Source organism: Phocoena sinus, chromosome 11, assembly GCF_008692025.1.
Source record: "Phocoena sinus isolate mPhoSin1 chromosome 11, mPhoSin1.pri, whole genome shotgun sequence".
Lineage (NCBI taxonomy): Eukaryota > Metazoa > Chordata > Mammalia > Artiodactyla > Phocoenidae > Phocoena > Phocoena sinus.
Window position 1 is genome coordinate 4,344,982 of NC_045773.1, and position 23,788 is coordinate 4,368,769.

The 23,788-nt window shown below is 54.6% G+C and overlaps 2 protein-coding genes across 8 annotated transcripts in view; both read right to left on the reverse strand.

Moving 5' to 3' along the window:
- Nucleotides 1–9,162: 9,162 nt before the first annotated feature.
- On the reverse strand, nucleotides 9,163–15,492 carry RHO (rhodopsin). Its single transcript, XM_032648102.1, has 5 exons — nucleotides 15,132–15,492; nucleotides 13,262–13,430; nucleotides 11,837–12,002; nucleotides 11,491–11,730; nucleotides 9,163–10,637 (listed from the first exon to the last, which is right to left on the reverse strand). Exons 1-5 carry the CDS (start codon nucleotides 15,490–15,492, stop codon nucleotides 10,527–10,529), a joined length of 1,047 nt encoding a protein of 348 aa, XP_032503993.1. The 3' UTR covers nucleotides 9,163–10,526.
- IFT122 (intraflagellar transport 122) overlaps nucleotides 15,307–23,788 on the reverse strand; it is a 77,676-nt gene continuing 69,194 nt past the window's right edge. For 4 of the 7 annotated variants that reach the window (XR_004352116.1, XM_032648096.1, XM_032648094.1 and 1 more), the window contains 2 exons: nucleotides 23,393–23,557; nucleotides 22,457–22,909 (listed from right to left, as the gene is read on the reverse strand). Coding sequence is in view for 6 of the 7 variants with exons in the window: in XM_032648096.1 (XP_032503987.1) it covers nucleotides 22,820–22,909; nucleotides 23,393–23,557 (255 nt within the window). In the remaining variant the exon portion in view is untranslated. Of the gene's footprint in view, nucleotides 15,445–21,589; nucleotides 21,688–22,456; nucleotides 22,910–23,392; nucleotides 23,558–23,788 lie in introns of those variants that run through there. The other 3 variants (XM_032648095.1, XM_032648099.1, XM_032648097.1) reach the window with 3 other exon arrangements.

A 23,788-nucleotide genomic window follows, 5' to 3' on the forward strand; every position in this document is an offset into this window, starting at 1 on the left:
TCTTCTCCTTTAGGGCCCTTGTTTGTTTAACCTTCTGGTTAAGTTTGTGTCTTCCAGCCTCCAACAGTTTCAAGTAAAGACTCATGATGTCTCAAGGAATTCAACCCATTCCAGTGGAGAGTGGCCCAGGTCCATACAGGTCCTTGGAATAGTCAGTGAGGGACTTCTACACCACTAGGGTAGGCTAGGGTCTGCGGCCCCCATCTAGCAGGAAGTTTCAAAAGGAGAGACCTTTGGCCCCTTACCCTTTAAGAATAAGGGGTGTAGAATCCCTCAGGGGGGAATGAGACAGGCTGGGACCTGGGACACTTTGCTGCAGTGCTTGCCCCTGGACAAATGTCTCCTCGATCAACGACATACAAAGAAACTCTAAGGGACTTATGTATGTGTATAACTGATTCACTTTGTTATAAAGCAGAAACTAACACACCATTGTAAAGCAATTATACTCCAATAAAGATGTTGAAAAAAAAAAGAAAGAAGGAAACTATAAGGGACTAAAAATAACTGCGTGCATGCCCAGTTGGGGCAAATTACAGACAACAAGATACAAAAAGACCAAGGCGCCCAACTGCTTCTTCTGAAGAGCCAGGAGCCAAAGCAGGGTACTGGGCATGCCCCCTGCACACAACGCCACCACAGAGGTGGGCAAGCCTCCTAGGCCACCCCTCTGGCCTGATCCCTGGACACACTCCTACTCTCACCCCATAGAAGGAGAAAGTTTGCCTCCCACCTGAGTGAACAAGATAACAAGGGAAACTGTTACTTGTTCTCAATCCCTGCTGCCGCTGCAGGGTCCCCAGTAAAGCCTTGCCTGAATTTCTTATCTGGCCTCTGATCAATTTCTATTGATTAAGGAGGCCAGGAACAGCTGGTTGGCAACATATGTGTGGGTGGGGAAGCTGGGAGTCACTGTGCCATTCAGTCTACTTTTCTGTCAGCTTGAAAGTTTTCATCATAAAAAGTAACAAAAGCATTTCACTCCTAGGTATATACTCAAGAGAAAAGAAAATACAGGTCCACACCTAAACATGTACACAAATGTTCACAGCAGCATTATTTGTAACAGCCAAAAAGTAGAAACAACCCAAAAGTCCATAAACTAATGAATGCACAAACAAACCGTGGTATAGCCATAAAATGCAATGTCATCCAGGCAACAGGAGGAATGAAGTACTTCCTTGAAAGCATTATGCAGAGTGAAAGCAGCCAGTCACAAAAAGTCATATATTGTATGAGTTAGTTTATATGAAATGTCCAGAATGGGCAAATCAGAGCCAGAAGGTAGATTAGTGGTTGCCAGGGGCTGGGAGGTGGGCAGGGATGGGGAGTTGACAGCTAATGGGTACGGGTTTTCATTTAGAAGGGATGAAAATATTCTAAAATTGACTGTGGAGATGGGTACACAACTGTGAATGTGCTAAAAGTATACTTTAAATGGGTGGATTGTATGCTATGTGAATTACTGAGGTATCTCAATAAGCTGGGTCTTTTTCTTTTAAGCTGCAAAAGAGAGTAGGATCCAGGGGTGAGGAGAGAGACAGTTGTCAGTCACCATAAAGCACATAAAAGTGGTTTAAATATGAAACCTGATTTAAACATGGTGATTCAAAACGTTGATTCCTGACCAATCTGCAAAAACTGAAGATCAAGAAAGGAATCACATGTGGCTAAAACATATTTTTTTTTAAAACCGCATTTTAAAGTAGAAAAAAACCACCATCCCAAAACTCTAGATCTCAGCAAAACTTGTAAAGAGACTTCATCAAATTCAACCTCTTTTGTTTCCTGGCCAGGAGGAGCCCAGTGTCTGAGAATATTCGTTTTGCTAATCGGTAGAACCTGAGGTCAGCCGGACCTCAGGAGAGTCTCACTCTCCCCATCCCCCATCTCCCACGGTGGGGAGGGGCCCTAAGGCTGTCTGAGCCCTCCCAGCTGCAGTGTTAGAGGGTTTCTGGAGGGGCCTAGCCTGGGGTGACAGCTCTAACCCTTGCCCTGTCTCCCCCAAACCATGCCCTGTCCCAGGGAGCCACCCCCAACTCTCCTTCCTCCCCCCCACCCCCACCCTCCAACTGCGTTCAGCTTCTCATTCCAGTTATTCGATGCCTGCTCTATACCAGGATGTCCAGAACAGAACTCGCAGGTCCCCGAAAACCTGTCCCCCATCTTCTCTCCCCCACAAATGTGCCCACCCCCATACCTACCCAGACACCAAAACAAGTGCCCGGGGAACATCCTGGAGCCCCTCCTGCTCCCCATAGGCTTCTCTGCCTCCATCCCCAGGGCACAGTCTCCTCCCCCTTTCCGACCCTCTCCTCCATTACCTTCAGTACAAGGGCCAACACACCTGACCTGGCCTTGGAGGCCCAGTCTGATCAGCCCCTGCCCCCATCACCGCGTTTCCCCCAACTCTGCCCTAGCCAGCGGGAAGACGGCGCAGCTCCCAAGCACTCCACCAGCACTCTCCCCTCCAGGCCACAGCCTGTGCCATGCTGTTCCCTAGGCCTGGGCGGCCGTGGCCACCCAAGCAGCTTTCATTCATCCTTCAAGGCCTAAACATCACCGAGATTTGGACCCCAGCCAAACTGAGCAACTCTCCCTGTGCTTCCCAGGCAGATGGGACCCCTCACTTCCTCCAGAGGAGTCTTTGCAAGTACTCAGAACACTTCCCCTGCCCCAGCCCTCCTTCGCCTGGGTGAGGCTTATCCCTCCTTCAGAGTCACCTCCTCTAGGAAGCCTTCCTTGATCTCCCAGAGGGGGTTAGGCGACTCCTCTGGGCTCCCACAGCCCTCTGGGTCTCCACCACTAAAGCACACGCCCCATTATCAAATGGCATCTATAACGAGGCAAGCTCGCCTACCAGACTGGGAGCACCTGGAAGGAATGAAATGGGTCTGTTTGCCTCAGTGGACCCCATATCCAGAGAATCCTTGAGGCGTTGTTTGTTGATTGAAAATTGGGACGCAGCCCTAAATCCAAAGCCCAGTCAAGCGTGGAACGCTTGCTTCGTTGTTGCTCGGGCCCCTTCAACTAGCCGCCCTGCAGCTGCAGCTGGGCTGCCAGCCCTCGCCCACAGCAAATGGGCTCCAGCTGGGGAGGCGCCCCTCTACTCTCTTCCCTGGCCCCCGCTACCACTGGCATCAGCTCTTCTGCCCCTGGGGTGGGTTCAGGGGCCAGACTGAGAGAGGAGGAGCAGGGTCGGGGAAGAAGGGTTCAGGACACCCAGGGAACGGGCTCGCGCGGATGAGGGAGGAGCCGCTCCCTTTGCTTACCTGGCTTTTCAGACCCAGATGACCTGGACGACCCCAGTGTGGAGGTCGAGGAGGTGTCACTGGAGGCGAGGCTCCCAGGAGCCATTTCACAGGCAGATGCAGATGGCCCCCTACCCAGGCGTGAGGCCCCCAGGCCTGCCTGCTCGCCTTACATACCAGCAGGCCCGGCCCCACCACTCCAATTAGCCCCTGATTGGGCTGGAGGCTCTGAGCCGCTGATTGGGCAGGAAAGCTGAGAGGGGGCCCTGCAGCCCTGCCTTGTGTGCCGATGCCTCAGCCGGGCCACCTGCTCCTATGTGAGCTTGGGTGTATCAGTTGACTTCTCTGGGTCTCAGCCCCCATGGCAAAATGATGGGGGCTGAGATGCTTGATCCCTCCCGCGCCCTCTGCTCAGCAGAACCTGGAATGCTGATGGGGAACTGGGCACACCTGGGCTATGGAGGTAGCTGCTGAAGCCCTCCAATCCCACTGCCCCAGTGTCCACTCCTGTTCCCAGGCCACTGCTGGCCTTGGTGCCTCAGGAAGTAGCAGTTGGGGGCCGACCAGTGGGTTTACCTGGAACAGACACCCCAGGTCAACCTGTGGCCTCCTTTTGTTTTGTTTTATAAGAAAGAATTTTTAAGGGATGAATGAGCAATTTTTAAATTACTTCCCAAAAGTCTCCATAAATAAGGACAATGTCCTCTGGGAAAATAAACAAAGAATATTGATTTATCAGAAAGGCTGATAAGCACAGGAAAATATCTTCGACTTCTTTGACACTCAGGAAATTTTAAATTGAAACAATGATGAGATACTCTTTTCTCATCACATTGATAAAAATTGAAGACAAAGCGTTGACAAGGATGCAGGGAACCAGGCCCTCATTGCCTCTTCCAGGGGCATAAATTGGGTGCAGCCTACTTGGAAAAGGTATTCCCTTGAGCCCAGCACTCCACTTCTCTCTCCTAGGAGTGCATTAGTCAGAAAAGAAATAATTGCTGCATTATTTGGAAAAGGAAAAAAAAAAGAAGTTCCAAATGAATCACTCAGGCTCTGGCTGAATTACACCCTTACTGCAGAATACTCTGTGCCATTTAAAATGACGAGATGGATTAAAACAAGGATGAGGTGGTATTTCACACCCAGTAGAATGACAAATATTTAAATGCCCATCAATACTGCGTGCCTAGGATGTGAAGAAAGGCACAGCTGTCGGGAAGGTAAGTTGGTGGCCACATAGAAAGAATTGAGTAACGTCTAATACAACTAAGATGAATTCGTGCCACATCCCATCCATGTCATTCTGGATATAAATCTGAGAGGAACTCTTACACTGATACACTGCAATCTTAGCAAAAATTCAAAACAACCTAAATGTCTGCCAAGGGGAGATTGGACAAATAAACTGTGATCTGTTCACACGGTGGACTAGTACACAGCAGTGAAAATGAAATAAAACAGAAAGTATCTGTGGAATATGTCCCCACTTCTGAGAAGACAGAACTCGTGTGTGTGCGTGTGTGTGCGTGTGTGTGTAAGTGAAGCCACAGAAGAAGGTCTGAAAGGGTTCATTCCAAGGTAATAGCAGTGGTTATCTCTGAGGAGGGTGTAGGATTTGAAGGGGACAGGTTTAGAACAGATTTGCAGTTTTCTCTCTGTAGTCCTATTGTTGGGATTTTTCCAGGGGACTCTCCATCACCAGAGGTCTGGATTGAGGGAGGCAAAGTGTTCTAAAGTGAAACTGGGTATCACTGCCCTGCCTAGCACCCTTCATAGCTCCCCACTGCCATGGGTAGAAGCTGGACCTCTGTCTTATGGAGCCTCCTTCCCCCGGAAACCCACAGTCCAACCACAATGAGGCTCTTGGAACTGGTTAGGTGTTGAGAGCTGGGTTTTGCCCTTTGTGTTTCCTACTACATGCCTTGAATCTGAGCTCGCTTTATGACTTGCTTTGACCAACCCTGCATGGTGGAAGTGATGTCCAGTTCCAGTCCCATGTGAACAAGGCTTCTGGATGCTGAGCATCCCATGGCCCAGTCTCCCCTGTCACCCAGCCCACAGCTGGCCCACTAGCCAGCCCTCCAGCTGACCACAGATGCTTGAATGAGCCCAGCAGAGATCAGCCAAGATTGGTCCGGATCACCTGGCTGATCCACAGAGTCACAAGCAGCAATACATGGTGTGTTGTTTGAAGCATGAGATTTGGGGGTTGTTTGTCACATGGCATAAGCTAGCTGATACACTCTTCCTAGAAGGCCCTCCTTTATCATCTCCACCTACCTTCTCTGGACCATTTCTCACTCATCCTTTTGGCCTCAGTGTAGACATCACTTCCTCGGAAAAGCCTTCCCTGACACCCTAGGATGTTCGGGGCCCCCCTTGTGTTGCCAGCAGCCCCTCAACTTGCTCTGTGGGAGCCTCTAGCACCCCAAGTTAAAACACTGCCTTACCTGTCTCCTTGAGCTCTGAGAGGGAGTGGGGGTGGGCAGGGCTGTGTCTGTCTTGTTCCTGGTGGTGTTCCCTGGTGCCCAGCACAGCACCTGGCACGCAGTAGGTTCTCAGCACCCATTGCTGTGGAAGCCCCAGTGCCAGAACCCAGCTTGGCTTAGTGGAGGGAGGCCTGAAAACCGTCTGCAAGAACCATCTAGAGCAGGAGATGAAATGAGGCAAAGAGGCGCATGGAAGCTGGTGCCAATGGGGGCAGCAATTTTGATCACATTTCCAAGAACTGAGAAGTAGAGAAAGACTCAGTGATACAAACATTCCCACGAGCTTCATCTGAAACCCTGCTCCAGGGCTGTGCCAGGACAGAGTTTTGCATTTGCAGGGAAGAAGTTCTAAAATGTGCTACGTGATCTAAAAATTCTTCTAGAGGATTGCCTTTTCACAGGGAAACGGTAATTGTGAGGATCAGGTTTCTGGAGAGAGGACAGGTTCCTTGGTGTACTCATGAGACGCGTTTACTGAGGCCTGTACGAAATATAAGTTTTGCCAAAAACTTTTGTTGCCATCTTGTAACGTTGAATGAGGTCCTCCTATGTGTGAACTTACAGTCCTGCAGGTTTCAGTTCTAAACTCTTTGAAGCAGTACCCGTTTTGTGTTAACTCTAACCCCTGTAGCGTGAGGACATCTGTGACTTTAGGTCAATAAATGCATAGAGGGCAGGGTAGAAAGAGCTGCCATGTTCAATGTCCACATATTTTATATTCACTGTTATATTTATACGTGAAAAAGCTAAAGTTCAGAGAGGACCTGCATCAGGTCTCCCTAAGTCCAGACCCTGGGCTACAACCTGGAAGCTCTCTGCTTTAGTTAAGAAACCATCCCTGACTCCAAAATAACAGTGGCTTCAACATAAAACCAGGAGACTGTTCTCTCATGAAACCCCTCAAGTCTCGGTTGTGCAGGGCTGGTGAGGCAGCATGGGAGACCCAGGCTCCTTCTTTCTTGATGCTCTGCCATTATCTGCCCACAGATTCTACCTCATGATCCAAGAAGCTATTGCAGTGCTGGTCATCATGACCACATTCTAGCCACCAGGAAGGAAAGAAGAGAGGACATGGTGGACACCTCCATTCTCTGAAATGCACAACCCAGAGGCTGCACATATCACTTCTGATTATAGTCCTTTGGCTAGACCTTAATGTCACCTAAATGCCATCGCAGATGCAGGGGAAGCTGGGAGATGCAGTCTTGTGCTGGGTGGCGAGATGCCTAGCTAGAACTTGGGCTGATAATACTAAAAGAAAGAAAGGGAATGAATACTGGGGGCAGTTAGCACTTGCTTCCCCCTTTCCTGAGACACCTCCATTATTTTAACCTCTCTATACATCTATCTCTCACTATAACAGGAGCTGCTCCTTTGAACTTGGTTCATGTCTCTGGGAAGGGAACTCACATTTATTGAATGCCTATTATGCACCTCATCTCTTGTATCAATAATCTCAGTCCTTTTAGACAATTCTACCAACTGGGATGATTGATTCTCCCCTTTAAAGCTGAGGGGCCTGAGCCCTAGTGAGGTTCAAGGATTTGGCCTGAGGTCACACAGCTGGGAAGGGCACCCACTGTCTCCCAGGGGCACTTTGGGGTATGTGGAACACATGTCTCTACTAGAGGGCAAGGGGCAGGCTGTCATCAGGCCCTGCTGCCTTGGGGTGGAGGTTCACGCGCTCTCCTCCCAGAGGCAAAATCAGAGGTGAGAGAGCTCTGTGGCCCTGATGCTGGCCAGGTCACAGCCCAGAGACTTGCTCCCTCCAATCCATCTCTGAGTCCCCCAGCACGTCCTGGCCTAGGGTCAGCTTCCTTAGATTGGGTTGAGTGAAGATACGATTGTACACAACAGGCACTCCATAAACCTGCTGGCTTCCTGGATCCTGGACATGAGCTGGGTAACACCCTCTCCGCAGCCTCAGTCAGCAGCTCTTTGCCTTTATTTATGGCGGGTTCCCCATCAGTGGCTGTCAAATCAATTATAAATTAAGGAAGTAAGGAGGCTTTTCTCTCTATCAGGAAAAGCAAGCGAATGTTCTGGTTTTAGAGTAAATTTCTTCTCTGGATGTGAGGCTGAATCCTCAGAATAAGTTGACTGGGGTGTGGGAGTGAGAGGACAGGGCTGCCTGCAAGGCAGACGAGCTGAAATGCTACTGTCTCTCCCGCTGCCGTGCCTGGCCCGACTCGGCCTCTGAAATGGGGGCCCCGTAGGAATCTTCTGTGCGGGTCCCTGCTGTGGGGGGAGGCTGGACTAGCTGGGCGTCACCGACATAGAGTCCCTCCCCTCTGGCCCGCTGTTGGTTCTGGCCACGCTGTCTCTGGCCCTCCTCCTCTAGAAACAAGCCCCTGAGGTTTTCTTTGGGCTCCTTCCTGTCCCCGCCCTCAGACCATTTGGTTTCTGTGGGGTTAACTCTACCTTTGGCTGCAGAGGCAAGCAGGTAACCCAGGTCTGGCCAGTCAGAGGATGAATCCCCATCCCAGCCTGATCATAGGCTTAGGGGCTAGCAGGTGACCCAGGCCTGGCCGACGAGAGCCCTACCTGGGAACTGTGCTGGAACAGATGAGAAAGGGAAGACCACTTTCTGTAGGCCTTGCAGAGCCTGGAACTGCTGGTGGCCTTTATGCCACCTCTTGAGAACAGTCAGCCTTGCATGAAGCCAACACAGAGGAAAGTGCAGCCAGAGCGGAGACGTACAAGCCAGATTAACATCATCCGAGCACCTGCATCCAGCTGTGCCTGATGCCCTGAGAGTTTCATTTCTGGGAGCCAATAATTTTTCCCTTTAGCTTCAGTGCTATTGAGTGGGATTTCCTGTCACTTGCAGCCAAAGCAATCCTGACCGACATCACCTAGGGAGACAGAGTTAAGAGGGGCAACAATAGAGACCCCAGCCATTACCCGCTCCAGTCCCTCCATGGCACTGGAGATCTTCCTTCTCAGGCTCCTGCCACCCTTTCCTACCTTGGAGGATGAGGGTAATTTGGGAGCTACATCTCCATCCCATTCCCCTTGGAGATGAGGTCCCTGGTAGGGCCAGCTCTGAGCCAAGGCTCCGGTAATGCCAAAAGTCTCCCACTGTCTGCTGTGTCCAGGAAGCAGGTTGGCTGCATACTGAAAGCTCATCAGATCCCATCAAGGTCAGCTTTAAGATTCCTTTTTGCACATAAGGAGGCTCAGAAAGGTGACAAAACTTGCTTGCAGTTTCACGGGTCACCTGGATCTCTGTGACTCCAAAGTTGGGGACTTTTCTCATTCCTGGGCCTGCTCCCCCCACCTCGTACTCCCAGGGGGCTCTGACGGTTGCCCAAACCAGGCAACCCAGGGTCAAGGGTCAGGTGGACGCCGCCCTGTTCCAATCCGTCCTGCAGATAAAGAGCTTGAGAGTGACACAAACCACCACCATCAACACCAGGTATAGGACCTGAGCTTTTAATACCCCAATTTGCCTTCGTCTCCAGGCAGAGCTGGGGAGAGGTAGAGCTTCCAGCTTTGGTTACGCGGAGCAGCAGGGGCAGTTGCTGAAGCAGCTCAGTTTTGATGCCCCAGCGTCCCAGCCAGTTTCACAGCAAGGACTCTCCACAGTGCAGAATGGACTGGAGCCGCGGAAGGCTCGCCCAGCAAGGGAGCTGAAATCTGAGACCTGTGGACATCCCCAGGGAAGGTGGGCCCAGCCAGATTTCCCATTCTTTGTTTCTAAGCTCTCTGAGACAAGGGTGACATTGGGGACCCAGCTCCCCATTAAATGTGGGCAGGTAAGCATGGCTTCTAGAAGCTCCATACTGGCCCAGAGATGCTGCAGCCTGAGTGCTGGGGAGGAGAACAAGTGGTTTCCAGAAGCTAAGAGAAAGGCCTGTCTCTCCATGGGCCACACTGAAAAGGGGTGGCCCTAGTCCCGGGGCTCCATGCTGGAGGTGAGATCCCCAGGCCTCGGTCCCACACTCTGAACCCCCGCTGTTTTTTCAGTCCTGATGACTGCGTTGTGCATTTCCTTGACTGTCCCTCCCGTGGCCCAACACCCAGCCCTGGTCTGGCCTTGACGTCTGGCTCATTTTTATAAACCTGCTGAGGCTGGTTGCTCAGGGCCTTGCCCAATCTCAAAATGGTCACTATCAAGAGGAGACGATCATAGCATGAATTAATTACATTCCTTGATATTATTTATAATGTTAACTACAGCCCGTACAGCTCCTTACCATTTACAAAGTGCTCACACACACATACACACACGCACACGCACACACACAATCTCAGCTGTGTGGGGGATTTGGAATTTCCACTTTATGGGGCAAGAAAGTGAGGCCCAAGGAGGAAAACAACTGCTCAAGGGCATCAGACAAGGGTGAGCTGCTGCTGCTAACATGGTTTTGAGAGGATAGATATGCTCTCCTTGCCCATTCATCTCTCCATTCATGTCTCCATTCATTCCTTCCTTCAGCCATCTAGCATTTATTAAGCACCTACTATGTGCCCACTCTGTGCTACACACTTATCCCTAAGCTGGGACACTTTTCCAGAGCAAGAGTTCTCGTGTGCCTGAGAGATGAGTTTGGGGGGAAAGGGGGATACAGATCCCACCGGCCCCTGGGAAATCAGGACTCCAGACTGGGCCGTCCCTGCCAAGTGAGGAACCTCATTTTTCTCTCATTAATTCTCTTTTTGTTGGTTTGTTTAAACTCAGGGAGCCTGTGTGACCTGGTTCCGACAGGCACGGCTCCTGATGGGGTGGCTGGGGTGGGGGGCGGGGGCTGGGAGACTCCTACAGTTGGCCACAGAGTCCTTAGGCAGGCGCCACCTGGCTGGTCTCTGTCTTGGAGGCAGTGGTGGAGGCCTCATCGTCACCCAGTGGGTTCCTGCCACAGCACAGGGTGGTGAGCATGCAGTTCCGGAACTGGAAGAAAGGGCATGAGTCAGTGTCAGGGTCCCCCAAAATGTGGGTGGCAACCAGCATGGTCGGTGAGATTTGCCTCCACCCCCGTCCCGCTTCTGGCCTTCCCAGCCTCCACTCCCCTCTCAAATGGCTCCCTGGAGGAACTTACTAAGCCTTCACGACCCCACCCGGAAATGCCAGGACCAAACCTCAGGGGGCTTTGTCACTGATGATGCTCTATGATGCCCTCTGTGTGCCAAGGGCTATCTGTAAATTATCTCATTTAACCCAAGAGTTTAGGAATTCACCCTTCCTATGGATGAAGAAACTGACGCCCAAAGAAGGGAAGTGACTTGCCCAAGGTCACACAGCTAGAAACTAGCAGAGCTGGGATTTGAACTCAATATGTCTGACTCCATGTTTTCCCCACTGGATCAAGGGATCTGCAGAGGAACCACTGGTCTGTGTTAAAGGACCGCTTTATCCTTTCATTCCTTGGAACAAGACTTTTTAGCTCCCTGTCCAGCTGTGTGGAAACTGTCACCTATTCCCAGGCTTGGGACTTTGACCGTTTGACCTTTAAAGCAGGCCTCCGAAACCATCTGGATGGGTGCTTCTTGCTCTTGAGCCAGCATCAGAGCCACCTGGAGGCCTTGCTAGAAATGCAGGTTCCTGGGCCCACCCTGAGCCTCTAATCAGAAGGTCTGGGGATTGGCCCAGGAGTCTGAATTTCTCCCAGATGACTCTGACACCCCGGGGAAGACCAACTCCCTGACCATTTTGCAGGTGGAAAGACTGAGGGCCCAGTCAAGAATGTGGCTCATCCTCCTGTGGCCTTGGGGGACCTGGACCCTCCCGCCTCACCAGCAGGCACCTGCTTGTTCATCATGATGTAGATGACGGGGTTGTAGATGGAGGAACTCTTGGCAAAGAACGACGGGACGGTCATGAAGATGGGGCCAAAGTTGGAGCCCTGGTGGGTGAAAATGTAGAACGCCACGCTGGCATAGGGCACCCAGCAGATCAGGAAAGCAACGACCATGATGATGACCATGCGAGTGACCTCCTTCTCGGCCTTCTGCGTGGTGGCCGACTCCTGCTGTTGGGCAGCTGCCTGCGGGGAAACAGGGCCTGGTGTTCAGACTGAAGCTCCTCTGGGACGGGGGCTGGGCTCAGCCCAGTCAATGTGCGTGTCCCCAGCACCCAGCATAGGACCATACCTCCTTGACTGTGAAGACCAGCTGCCCGTAGCAGAAGAATATGATGACCAGGGGGATGGTGAAGTGGACCACGAACATGTAGATGACGAAGGACTCATTGTTGACCTCTGGCGAGGGCGTATAGTAGTCAATCCCGCACGAGCACTGCATTCCCTCCGGGATGTACCTGAGGACCGGTGGGGGGATGGGGCGGGAGGGGCAAAGGGAGACCCACATGTGAGGGACTTGGGAACAGGCCCAGCTGACCAGAGTCCCCTGCCACCGCCTACTGTAGGGCTGGTCTCACTCTGGGCCTCACTTTCCCTCTCTGTAAAATGGGGATAATAAACCTCTCCTTGGTTGTGTGACTGAGGATCACATTGACTGAGGTAAGCGATTCAAATGTACCTGTGGAAACAGTGTTGTTTCACTGTTCGTTCAGCGCCATGTTATCCCGGGACCACAGTCTCTCCAAGTCTCTCATTCCAGAGGCACCCCCCCAATGCCGCGCCCACCACCGCACCGCTCTGCCCCACCCCGCCCGGCCTGCCACTCTCCAGCAGCCGGAGGCCAGGCCTCGGGCCACACAGGGCACAGGTTGGCGGGGAGAAGGGAAAAGCCCTGCCAAGCTCTGTATTTGAGGCGCCCAGGTCTTTCTAGGCCAAAGAGGGGCACACAGGGTAACTAAGGGATCTTTGCACTTTCTGGAAACAAGAGGCCCCGGTGCATCTGGTTAGGATGTTTGGGTGATTTCAGACGATGGTGACACTGGACCGACCTCGGAAAACCCAGCGTCTGTTAGCTGTGCCTACCAGGATGTAACCGGGCCAGACTGGAGAAGACAGGGAAGGAGACCAGGGTTTTTTGTCCCTTGCTGAATTGCTCAAATTCAGCACAGGGCAAAGAACACTGGCCCCAGGAAGACTGGGAGAGGAGGAAAGTGGAGAGAGATGGGAGTTTCCCAGAAGCAGAGGGACACGAGGCCGCCTACAGAGTCACTAGTCCAATGTCCGGAACCACTGTCCACCGCAACCCCAGCTCATCTCAGCCCATTTGGAGATAACGGCCTAGAATCTGGACAGGACTGCTTCCCAGAGGCTACAATGTCACACCTGCACGAGGAAGGCTCTGCCTCCGCAGGTGCTGAGGCCTAAGGTCAGAGGAACTGCTCAACAGGGCACTGGACCAAAGAGGATTGGAATCTGGCCCTGGCTTAGCTGCGGATTAGGGGCACAGCCAAGGTGAAGGGTTGGGGCGTCTTGGAGTCCCCTCGACATGGGGACCAGCCCCATAGCAGTGTCAGGGGCTGACCCTCTCCTCCCTGCCCTAAACCTCAACCCCATGACAGCTGCCAGCTCGGGACCTGGAACCAGACAGCCCCCCTGGCTGGAGGACCCTACAAAGAGCCCTGGAGACCCTTCCTTCCCTTCTACTCGGTGCTGTTACCTGGACCAGCCGACGAGGGGGGGCGCGGCACAGGCCATTGCCATGATCCAGGTGAGGGCGAGGCCCATGATGGCATGGTTCTCCCCGAAGCGGAAGTTGCTCATGGGCTTACACACCACCACGTACCTCTCGATGGCCAGGACCACCAAGGACCACAGGGCAATTTCACCTGCAAGGTAGCCAGCTGTCAGTCAACATGCCACGTGGCTGGAACTGTCTAAGGAGGGGGAGCTCCCCTGAGGGATGCGGTGAGGGCGGCCAGGAAAGCACCTGGGGGCGGGCCTGGAGCAAGGCCTTAGGGTGCGGAGGGCCTGGACATTGAAGAGCGGGTGCGGGGCAGAGGGGCCAGTATGCCGCGCAGAGTAACTCCCAGGAAGGTTAGTTCAGCTCAAGAGCTCTGGGTTCTTGAGGGACATAGAAATCGGGGCATGGGGTCATGGCTGGACTGGGAGCTCTGTAGGGAGCTTTTATAGAAAAATGTGTCCTTCATGGGGCAACAGGCAGAGTTCCTGTCAAAAGATGTTGCAGAGGCAGCAGAAGCCTGGAGTTGGGAAGCCTTCCCTCCCTCCTGGGCAGCGGCCTCTCCCCTCCAGGGAAATGTAATAACATGAGTTATGTGGGACCCTCTCCTAGGAGCCAAGGAACTGCATAATGTTTTGCTCAGAGAAAGGAGGAGGAAATAATGATGTGATTCAGACATCTGCCCTGCACATCACCCCAGAAACTCAGAAGGGAGGGTGGCCATAGGAATTATCAACCAAACTAGGACATTTCTGAGTGAAAGGGAACACTAGTGAGTATTCCAGGACCATAGTTGTAGCAGAGACGTGTCCGCCTGTGTGTGGCACCCTTCTGGCCTGAGACTGTGTGATTGTGGTCACTGAAGGTGACAAACACCCAGTGATGGCCAGAGCCCCAGGAATGGGGCGGAGGCAGCAGCCTGGACACAGGTGGGAGAGAGAAGACAGGAGGCAGAGCGTCCCTGTGGCTGGTGCTAGGCTCTCCCTGTCACCCTGGCTTTGTAATAATGACCTCTCGTGTCTCCTGCTTGCCTGAGAAGCCATGTGTCCCCAAGGAACGTTCCTCGATCTGAGCCAGGAGACCTAGGCCCTGGTCACTGCCCTGCCGTATCCCTAAGTCACTCTTCCCCTCTGCACACTGCAGTTTTCTCATCTGCTAAACGGGATCTATTCTCTGCAGCGAATCAGTTTTTCAGTTAAAGAAAGTATTTTAAACTATGGTTCAGAGCTACACAGATCACCTCACAGGTCTAACGTCTCCCTGTAAATGGACTCATCAACGCAGAAAGCATTCAAGCATGGCAGAGAGTCTGGAGGTGGGCTGGGAGGGAGTCAGCTAGATGTTGGAGAAGGACCGAGCCCATCGCCCAGTACAGGCAGTCCAGTGACTGGAGGACTCAGAGCCCTCCTCCCGCCCCAGGCTGGGAGCCCTGAACACAGGGATCTGTCTTGTCCAGCTCTATCCCCAGTGCCCGGCGTGCGTCTGACCTAGCACAGCTGCTGCGAGGGAAGCAGAATATGTCCTGAAGGGCCTCAGAGACATGGGCTTGAAACACAGCCCCGCCAGACACTTGATGTGACCCCAGCAAGGCCCTTGACTTCTCTCATCTGCTTCCTTGCTGGAAAGCAAGACAATGACCCCACTCCAAGTGAGATCAACAGTGTTCAGTGCCCACCCTCGACAAACGGCAGCCTAGCTCATCATCACTAAAGTGTTTGTTGATTGAGGGCTTTGGCTAATGGCCTCTCAGCCACCATCCCCAAGGCATAGGCTGTCCCCAGACACCGGCCCCCTCACGCCGCAAGCTCCTGGCTCCTGTAGCCCCCGTCACCCGCACCCCAGCTCATACCGCCCAGGGTGGCAAAGAAGCCCTCCAGATTGCATCCCGTGGGCCCGAAGACGAAGTACGCGTGCAGAGAGGTGTAGAGGGTGGTGGTGAAGCCACCAAGGACCATGAAGAGGTCGGCCACGGCCAGGTTGAGCAGGATGTAGTTGAGAGGCGTGCGCAGCTTCTTGTGCTGGACCGTGACGTAGAGCGTGAGGAAGTTGATGGGGAAGCCGAGCACGATCAGCAGGAACATGTAGGCGGCCAGCACGGAGAACTGCCACGGCTCAGCCAGGTAGTACTGCGGGTACTCGAAGGGGCTGCGCACCACGCCTGTCTTGTTAGAGAAAGGCACGTAGAAGTTCAGGCCCTCCGTCCCGTTCATGGCTGCGGCCCTTGTGGCTGCCCTGCGGCAGCTCCAACCGGAGGATGCTGCTGAGGCCTGAGCTCAGCCACGCAGGGCTCCGGCTGGATGACTCCAGGCTCTGAAACCCGCCCCCCCCCCCCCCCAGGCCCTTATAAAGTGACCTCCCCTCCCTAAGCTCCTGGCTGAATCAGCACCTGCGAGATTGGGGGCGTTATTAATCATATTAATCCTCACTGCTGCAACTGGGGGCCTAATTGGCTTCCAAGAGGGGCCAAGGTGACTCCAGGTAGAAGGCTTCTGTCCGGGAAGGGAGGTGCTGGGGACCCTGGGAAAGGGCAGGAGGCCCGCCCCCAACTCTCCTGTCCCCGAGGAATCTCTGTCATCTCAGCTGATGGCCTTGGCCTGACATTGGGACCTCTGACTCCATACCCCCACTTCCCTCTGGCTTAGTGCAAGCAAACTTCGTCTTCCTCCCAAATGGACCATGAGCTCCCAGAGGGCAGAGGTGCCGGTTATTCTCTCATCCCCTCACTCAGCCCCTCACCCATTCCTTCCCCACCTAAGTCACCTCCTGGCTCATCCAGTAACCGCATACTGAGAGTAGCCCATCTGTCAGGTTGTGAGCTTCGCAAGGGCAGGGCACACCCCATGGCAGACAGAAGCCCGGCATCACCCAGGAGCTCAAAAAGCATTTGTTACATTGAATTGGAATTCACTCGCTCACTCGTTCCACAATCATTTACGTGCAGGCCACTGGGGAGCCGAAGCTTGAGGAAGGAGGAGCTTACAGGCTGAGGAAGACTCCCTTGTGGGAAGAACAGCTCCTGGCCCAGGGAGGAAGCCTGCCTACCTGCAGAGATGTCCAAGGAGATAATGTTTTGAGGGAGGGGGGACACTGTGCCAGGTTGCCAAGTGGGGAAGACAGCGTAGACTGAAGACAAAGGCTGGGCAGAGGCCTGAGGCCCACGTGGGATGTGGCCAGCTCTGGTGGGGCTTAGTGCTGGGGTCTTTATCCAGGGGTAGGGGGCAGTGCCTTGGGCAGATCTCGGCAACAGAAAGGTGGCTCAAAAGCCCTCAAAGATGGATTGAAGGGAGCGAGGATGGAGGAGGGTACCAAGCGGGGGTGGGGGGTTGACCGAAGCAGGGAGGGGACAGAGGCCCTCGGGGCTCCGGAAGGAAGGCCCTTGACTGCAGGAGGTGAGCTGTGCCAAACACGTGTCAGGCACCAGATCCCTGCAATGAGCGAGGAAGGCGTGGTCCTGGGCACCCCCGCGTGAAGGGGAGGTGGACCCCGGAAACAGGACTGGGTGGACACTGCAGCACACAGGATGCAGCCCGGGATGTCTGGTCAGGCTGGGTTGGGACCGTGGGCCTTGGATGCCAGGTGATAGGCAATGCCATGAGGGTGGGTCCCAGGACAGCGGGATGAGCTCTGGGGGAAAATGAGGGCCCCCATGTACAGCAGGATGGTGAGGAAATCCCCCAAGAGTGAACTGGGAGCCTGGCCTTCAGGTGCTCATTCACCACGGGCCAGCCACAAATTTTTTTTTGCGGTACGCGGGCCTCTCACTGTTGTGGCTGCTCCCGCTGTGGAGCACAGCCTCCAGACGCGCAGGCTCAGCGACCATGGCTCACAGGCCCAGCTGCTCCACGGCATGTGGGATCTTCCTGGACTGGGGTACGAACCCGTGTCCCCTGCATCGGCAGGCAGACTCTCAACCACTGCACCACCAGGGAAGCCCCCAGCCACAAATTTTTATCCAGCACCTACTGTGATCCACACAAGGTGCTCAGTTCTGGGGGACAGAGTGGACAAGAAGGACCAAGGCCCTGCCTGCAGGAAGTGTCTTTCTGTGAGAGCAAGGAGGGCCCCACAAACAAATAATGAAACCAGTAACAACAGGGTAAGTTCAGATGGCAACTTACTCCCAGAGCACGGTTGTCTAGAGCAGCCCAGGAAGGCCTCTCTGAGAACTCAAGGGTGGAAGGAGTTCTGTGGGGGTAGAGATGCTCAGGGAGAGAGAACAGCAAGTGCAAAGTCCCTGAGTCTGGGAATACAAGGCCGGCCAGGGAAGTGTACCAGTCTTCAAGACTTCCATCACTTAAGTTCCCTCATGCTAGTTTCTCTTCCCACCTGGGTTTCCTACACCTGTCTGCTTAGAAATGTGCCCCCTTCCCTCCAGCCCACCTGGGGCTCCAGACCCCTGAGGCCCTGGGCAGGGTCAGGACTCTCGCACAGAAGCCTGATGAAATGTGTGCTGGTGAATGAGCCAGGGGCAGGCGTGGCGGGTGGGTGGGGCGTGGTCCCTCAAAGTGCAAGGCGCTTGGCCCAGTGATTAGGCCTGTCGTTAACGAGGTCAAGGTGAAGAGTTTCTGACGCGGCCCTTGGTAGCCAGACAGAAGGAGAGACAGTGGACACCCTGGGTCAACACCAGCCCACACAGCCCTGCCCAGGCCGGGCTGATCCCTCGACCCTCGACCTCAGGACCTTGCTTGTTACCTCCTAGTGCTTATGACAATCTGGAAGCTTTTAATTCCTATTCTGTTCATGTGTCTTTTGTCCATCTCCTAGGCTGTAACGTTTGAGTCCCTCGGGGTAGGCTGGGGCCTGTCCTGCTCACCACAGGGCCCCAGAGCCCAGCTCCACACACAGCAGGAGCATGTAAATCATTTTCCCTAAAACTGAACGAGCTGAGATTTCTGTTTGGTTCACTGAAGTATTCCCTGGGGTCTAGCACATAATAGGTGCTCAAGAAATATTTGTGGACTGAGGGGATGGATCTAGGTTACATCAGGAAGTGCTTCCCTTCTCTAAGACTCAGGTTCACCCTCTGTAGGAAAGTCTAATAATCCCACACTCACAGGATGAGGAGATGGGGGGTTAAAGGCCATCCCTGATGTGATGGAGCTCTGTTCTGTAACGCATGATAAAAAACTAAAAAAAAAAACAAAAAGAAAACTTTTTGTTCAGAGGAACAGGCTCATGGAGCGAGCAGGAAGGTCATTAAAAGACACCTACTCTGACCCCCTCCTTGCCGCATTTTGCAGGTAGGGAGACCAAGGCCCCTAGTTGGCAGGGAGTCACCCAGGTCATATGACAAACCTGCCTGGCCACATCTCCCTCCTGCCCCAAAGACGGCTCTCAGGAAGAGCTTCCCTTCATAACTCACACCACGCTGCCAATGACAAAAGAGGGCTGCGCTGGGGTGCTGGAAAAGGCCTGACTGAGTTGGTCAAGCCTGGGCAGCAGTGGTGGAGGCGGCACTGGGTTCAAGCCTGTGGCTCTCGGTCGCCAAGACAGCCCCGGAAGACCCGCTTCCCCTCTCAGTTTGCTGGGGCTAGAAAACTCTGGGGATCCACGCCCACCTGCATGGTAAACCTGACCCGCTTTCCCCACCAGGGAAAGCGCTCACAGACCTTCAGGCCTGACGATACAGGTCTCACGGTCCTCCCTCGCTGGACTGAGGCTCTGCGGCCACAGCGCCAGGTGTAGCCCAGCCCTCCCCACTTCCCTGTGCCTCAGTTTCCTGTAGGTGATCAGTGAGCATTACTGAAAGCGTTATCCTCTTCTGAACCTCGTTCAATCCACAGCCATGGAGAGCCCCCGCCAGCTCTAAATGTCTGGGCACCCACCCATCACACGTTCATTTCCTATTCGGTAGTCATCACTGTTAGCAACGGTCTTATGTGTCTCCTGACCGACGGCCCATCTCTCTCTAGAAGGCAGAGCCAGCTTGGCCTGTTCTTGGCTACACCTGAGCTCGCAGCCCAGAGTAGGTGCTCAGTAAAGATTTGCCCAGTGAAGGAACATCTGCTCCCAGCCCCGTGAGGAGGCCTCAGTCCCCTCTGACCACTGGGGGAAATGATGTTCCTCGGCAGAGCCGGAACGGAGGCCAGGCGGCTAGCCCTCCAGCCTGAGCTCTTTTGTCCCCTGTGTCAGGAGGTTTAGAGAGCGGCTCAGAGCACACGAGGGCCAAGTCCGGGTGTGGGCAACCTTCTGAGCCGTTGCCCCTCTTGGCCAGGCTGAGAACAAGCTGCGAGGAGCCGTGAGGGGTGGCGCCGGGGCCACCGGGGTTGGTCGTCTCTGCTTCCCCGGGCCAGCCCCTCTGGCACGCCAGGGGTAGGGCTCCTGCTTGGCCACGCAGGATTAGGGCTTAGGGGACAGCACGCAAATAGCTCGTAAGCCTCTGCGTGGAGGTGCTGCTTGGTCAGCAGCACCCCCCACCGCCTCCCCTCACTGGCTTAGCCCCACAGGCTGCGTCACCACAGCTGAGTGACGCCTTAGACTGAGCTGAGAATGTCAAGGGGGGAGAGGGAAGGAGAGGCCGACTCTCCTCTCCTTCCGGCCTCCTCTCCTCCCGCCCCACTTCCTTCCTCCTTCTTCCTTCCCTCCCACTGCAACATTTGGCCTGAGCTGGGTGCTGGGGACACTGAGATGAATCCTAGACAGTCCCCGTCCTCAAGGAGCTCCCAGGCTTAGGAGGCAGCAGACAAAGGGAAAACTAATAACCATGAGAGGTGGGAATATGCTCCAGCCCCAGTGCTGTGGGGGCCCAGAGGAGTGAGATTTGGACCAGGAAGTGGGGAAGCTCCCCAGCCTAGGCAGGGGGACAGCTGGGTCCAGGTCCAAGGAGGGAAGGGCCGGCTGGCGTAGAGGCGCTGGGGCCGCGGGATGGGATGGCAGGGGAGGCAGGAGGGCCTACGAGTCCAGGGGGCCAGCTGGCGGCCAGCAGGGGCCACTAAAGTTACAAGCAGGGGAGGGGCGTGGCCAGGTTCCATTCTAGGAGATGTTCTGGAGTCTGGCTGGAGGAGTATCAGGGTGTACTTGGGCAAGTGCTGGGCCCAGGGTGACAGCCCTGCGCAGTGGTGGCCTCTCTGCTGGGGCTCCTACCTGCCCTGAGGTCAGGGCTGACACAAGTGGAAGGTCATCTGGTATCTGCCACTGGCAGCAACCTTGGAGAAGGGGCACCTGCCCACCTGTTCGACAGCCACGAGGGGCTCCCAGCTTCGGCAGCCTTGCTGGGGGTAGGTGCAGACACCAGTGGGCTGAGGCCGGGCCAGAGCCAGGGCCACCTAAGGTCTGGCCTGGGGCTCTTTCTGGGCCACCCAATCCCTGCTTCCGTACCTCCTCCTTCCAGAACTGGGAACAGTGCTGATGACCTGGAGCCAAGAGGTCAGGATCAAGTCGCAGCCTGAACCACTTCCAAGCTGCACAGCCTCTGGCAGCCGCTCCCCTCCCCGGGCCTCAGTCTCCTCTTAGTGAGACAGGCATCTCGAGACCCCCGTGGTGCCTGCCTCACTGTGGCATGGGAGGGGCTGTCAGGGTCCTCTGACACAGACTGAGGCTGGAACCTCAGTGTCAGAGCTGGAGGGGCCTCTTGTACAGATGGGAAAACAGCCTTGGAGAGAGGGCTGGACCTGGCAAAGGCCTTGTCCAGGTCGGAACAGGAGAGCAGCAGGACACAGTGCTCACGCACAAAGGCTGTGCCTGCCTGTGACTCTGTCTCGACTCAGTAAATATTTGATGAATGAAAGAAAAGAGAATGTCACTGAGCCTCAGTCTCAGCATCTGTACAATGGACATCCTTGAAGACGGCAGAGGGTTACAGAAGTTGATGCATGGAAAGTGCTCGGCACCATGTCTGGCGCTCAGTCAGGGCCAGACTTCACGGGAGCCCCGACCCAGGCCTCTGGAGCTCAGCTCCCGTGGCAGCAGAACCTGGCACAGCACACCCTCACCTCTGCGTCGTTCGGCTGAGAGGATGCACGCTGGAGTCTCAGGCTGGGCCCCTCCCCTGCCTCTAGCCTCCATCTTATCTGTCACTGTGATTGGCGCCTGTTAGGTGGCGGGGGGCTGTTTTTCCCTCTCCTTTCTCCCAGCCATATGCAAGTGCTCTCAGTTCAAGTAATGCGCTAATGGAAACCCTAACACATTAATAAATGTTTAGCGAGAGAGAGAGCATGCATGATCGTACCTAATTAGACACTCAACGGAGGAGTTCTGTCGGCACAACTCTCTGGCTCCCTTTCTGTATTTTCCTCCATCATCCCCTAAGAGAGATGCAGAGGGAGGCAGGGAGGAGAGGGTGGGGCAGGGGTCCAGCTCTGGACTCACCACTGGGTGGCCTCTGCAGCTGCTCCCTTCTCCAGGCCTCAGGGTCTTCATCCCTCCAATGGGGACATTTGTCCCGCTCTGCCCACTTCACAGATGCCCTGTAAAGTATCAATATCTAATCACCAGGGTGGTTTTCCACACATTCCCTGGCAGCCCAGTTCCCTTCTTCCTGCCGTCAGGACTTTGTATAAAGCACTGGACTGCTCGCTGCCTCCTGGGCAGGTAGAGGGGAGGGCGAAGGGAGAGGCCTCAGGACAGGACAGGGGCTTCGCAGCCAGGGTCCCCAGCACCTCCACTAGCCCCCATGGCGGCAGAACGGATATCACCCCCCTCCGTCACTGAGCCAGCCTATGAGAACTGAGCCAGCCTATGAAGCACGGCTGGCACAGAAAAGGTCCCCAATAAATGTCAGCTCCCCTCCCCAGCTTCTCATCGGCCCTCGAGCTGCCGAATCGGACACTTGCTGGTGCTCAGGAGAAGGTACCTTCCTGGAACCTCAAACGAAACCCACCCGCTCCAGGTCAGCTTGGGGGTCTAGGGGATGGTGGGGAGGAGGGGGGCCTGGCCCCAGCTGGGAAGTAGAGGGTTGACTCCAGAGCCCCCGGGAGCAGCAGCCCTCTTTGCCACCTTCTTTAGAGCCAGATATCTTATCTTCTCGTTGATATGGAGCCCCGTTAAAACCAAAATAAATAAATATTTTAAAAAACCCGTTCCCCTACCATTCCCATATTGCCATTTCAATTAGATTAAATTTTAAGAGCACACAAATGTAATGTTCCTCTCAGATCAAATTAGAAACAGGTGCACTTTTGCATAAGGAAACTAAGTTGCAGACAATACGAAGATTTGTGAAAATGCAGGCACGGATGATGAAAATAAGTAGCCCTTTTATTTGTAATTATTGAGGCAATCTGTTCGCAAAGTGTACATGTTAATGGTCTGACAGATCTGTGGACTCCAGCAGGCTGCCGTGAACAACTCAAGAGCCATTCTGAAAGTAACAGATTTTTTTTTCTTAGAAAATATATGTACATTCTCTTCTCCCTCTCCTGGCAGTATTTACAAGGCATGAAATGCCATAAATAGGAATTCTGTGGTTACACAAGGCCCCTCCCTAGAGTTCAAACTTGATCTGGGCAGAAGACACATTCTGACAGTTTAACTCTTCCTTCGATAGCCCAGCTGCCTGCAAGGCGGCTGGGAGGGGGCAGGTGGTCCCGAGGCTGCGGGTCAAGGGCTGGGGTCGTCGATGCGCCTCCGGCAGTAGGGGCAGCAGGTGTGCTGAAGCACCAGCAGCTCGTAGTCCTCTGAGTGGAACATCTGAGGAGAGACAGCCGGGACCCCAGGCCGCTCAGCAGCCCCAAGCTTGGTGGGGACCACTGACCTTCCAAGGGCAGGTGGCTTGGCAGTGAGTCGGGACTAGAAACGCCACATCCAGGCCACCTTTGTCTGAGGACTGGGAGGGAGGGAGAGAAGGCCTGAGGCCCCTTTTTTTCCTAAATGAAGTTCAAAGGTGCATCACATTTGCCCAGCCCTCCTGGTTTGAGGGCAGGTACAGAAAGCACAGGGTCAGGGGCAAGTCCACTCCAGACAGCCCATGGAATGCATGTGAGAGTGGGGAGGGCCTAAGGATGGCCGAGTCTTTCTCCCAACTCGGAGCCCTGGCCTTGGCCTTGGCGGCTGAGGGACACCTGTGCTCCTCCCAGATGCCTGGCCTCCCTAAGGGGACATCTGGGAAATGGAAAAGCAGTGGAGACGAGAAACTGGGAACCACACGTGAGCTGCAGGCAGCAGGCAAGGTACCTGGAAGCAGGAGGGGCACATGGTGATGGAGGCATCGGGCAGGAGGGAGCGGAAGTACTGCCACCGCAGGGGCGGGGGCCAGCGCTTGATGAGCACGTCCCGTCGGCTCATGGAGCGCAGCACCGAGCGGTTCACCACCACGGGCACAAACTCCAAGCCACCTTGCTGTAGGGCAGGCGGGGAGAGGGGCACCAGGGCCCTCACTCAGCCACGGGGACATGTTTACGTGGATTATGATCCCACAGAGGACCCCAGACACTTCCCCCACCAGGTCCCTTAATAGAACCTGGCCAGGCCACCTCTGTGAAGGCACCTCCTCTCCCCCGAGTGGCCCCGACAGGGAGTGTGCGCAGGAAAGGGACCCAAGACCGCCCTCCCAGCAGGCCTCATGGGCCT

What these genes read in the sequence shown, in the direction of transcription:
- RHO (XM_032648102.1), bottom strand. Translation starts at nt 15,492, where the DNA reads ATGAACGGGACGGAGGGCCTGAACTTCTACGTGCCTTTCTCTAACAAG. An exon ending in CCCCTCGTCGGCTGGTCCAG is followed by an intron (nt 12,003 to 13,261) that starts GTAACAGCACCG and finishes ACCGGTCCTCAG; the next exon opens with GTACATCCCGGAGGGAATGC. An exon ending in ACATCATGATGAACAAGCAG is followed by an intron (nt 10,638 to 11,490) that starts GTGCCTGCTGGT and finishes CCTTTCTTCCAG; the next exon opens with TTCCGGAACTGCATGCTCAC.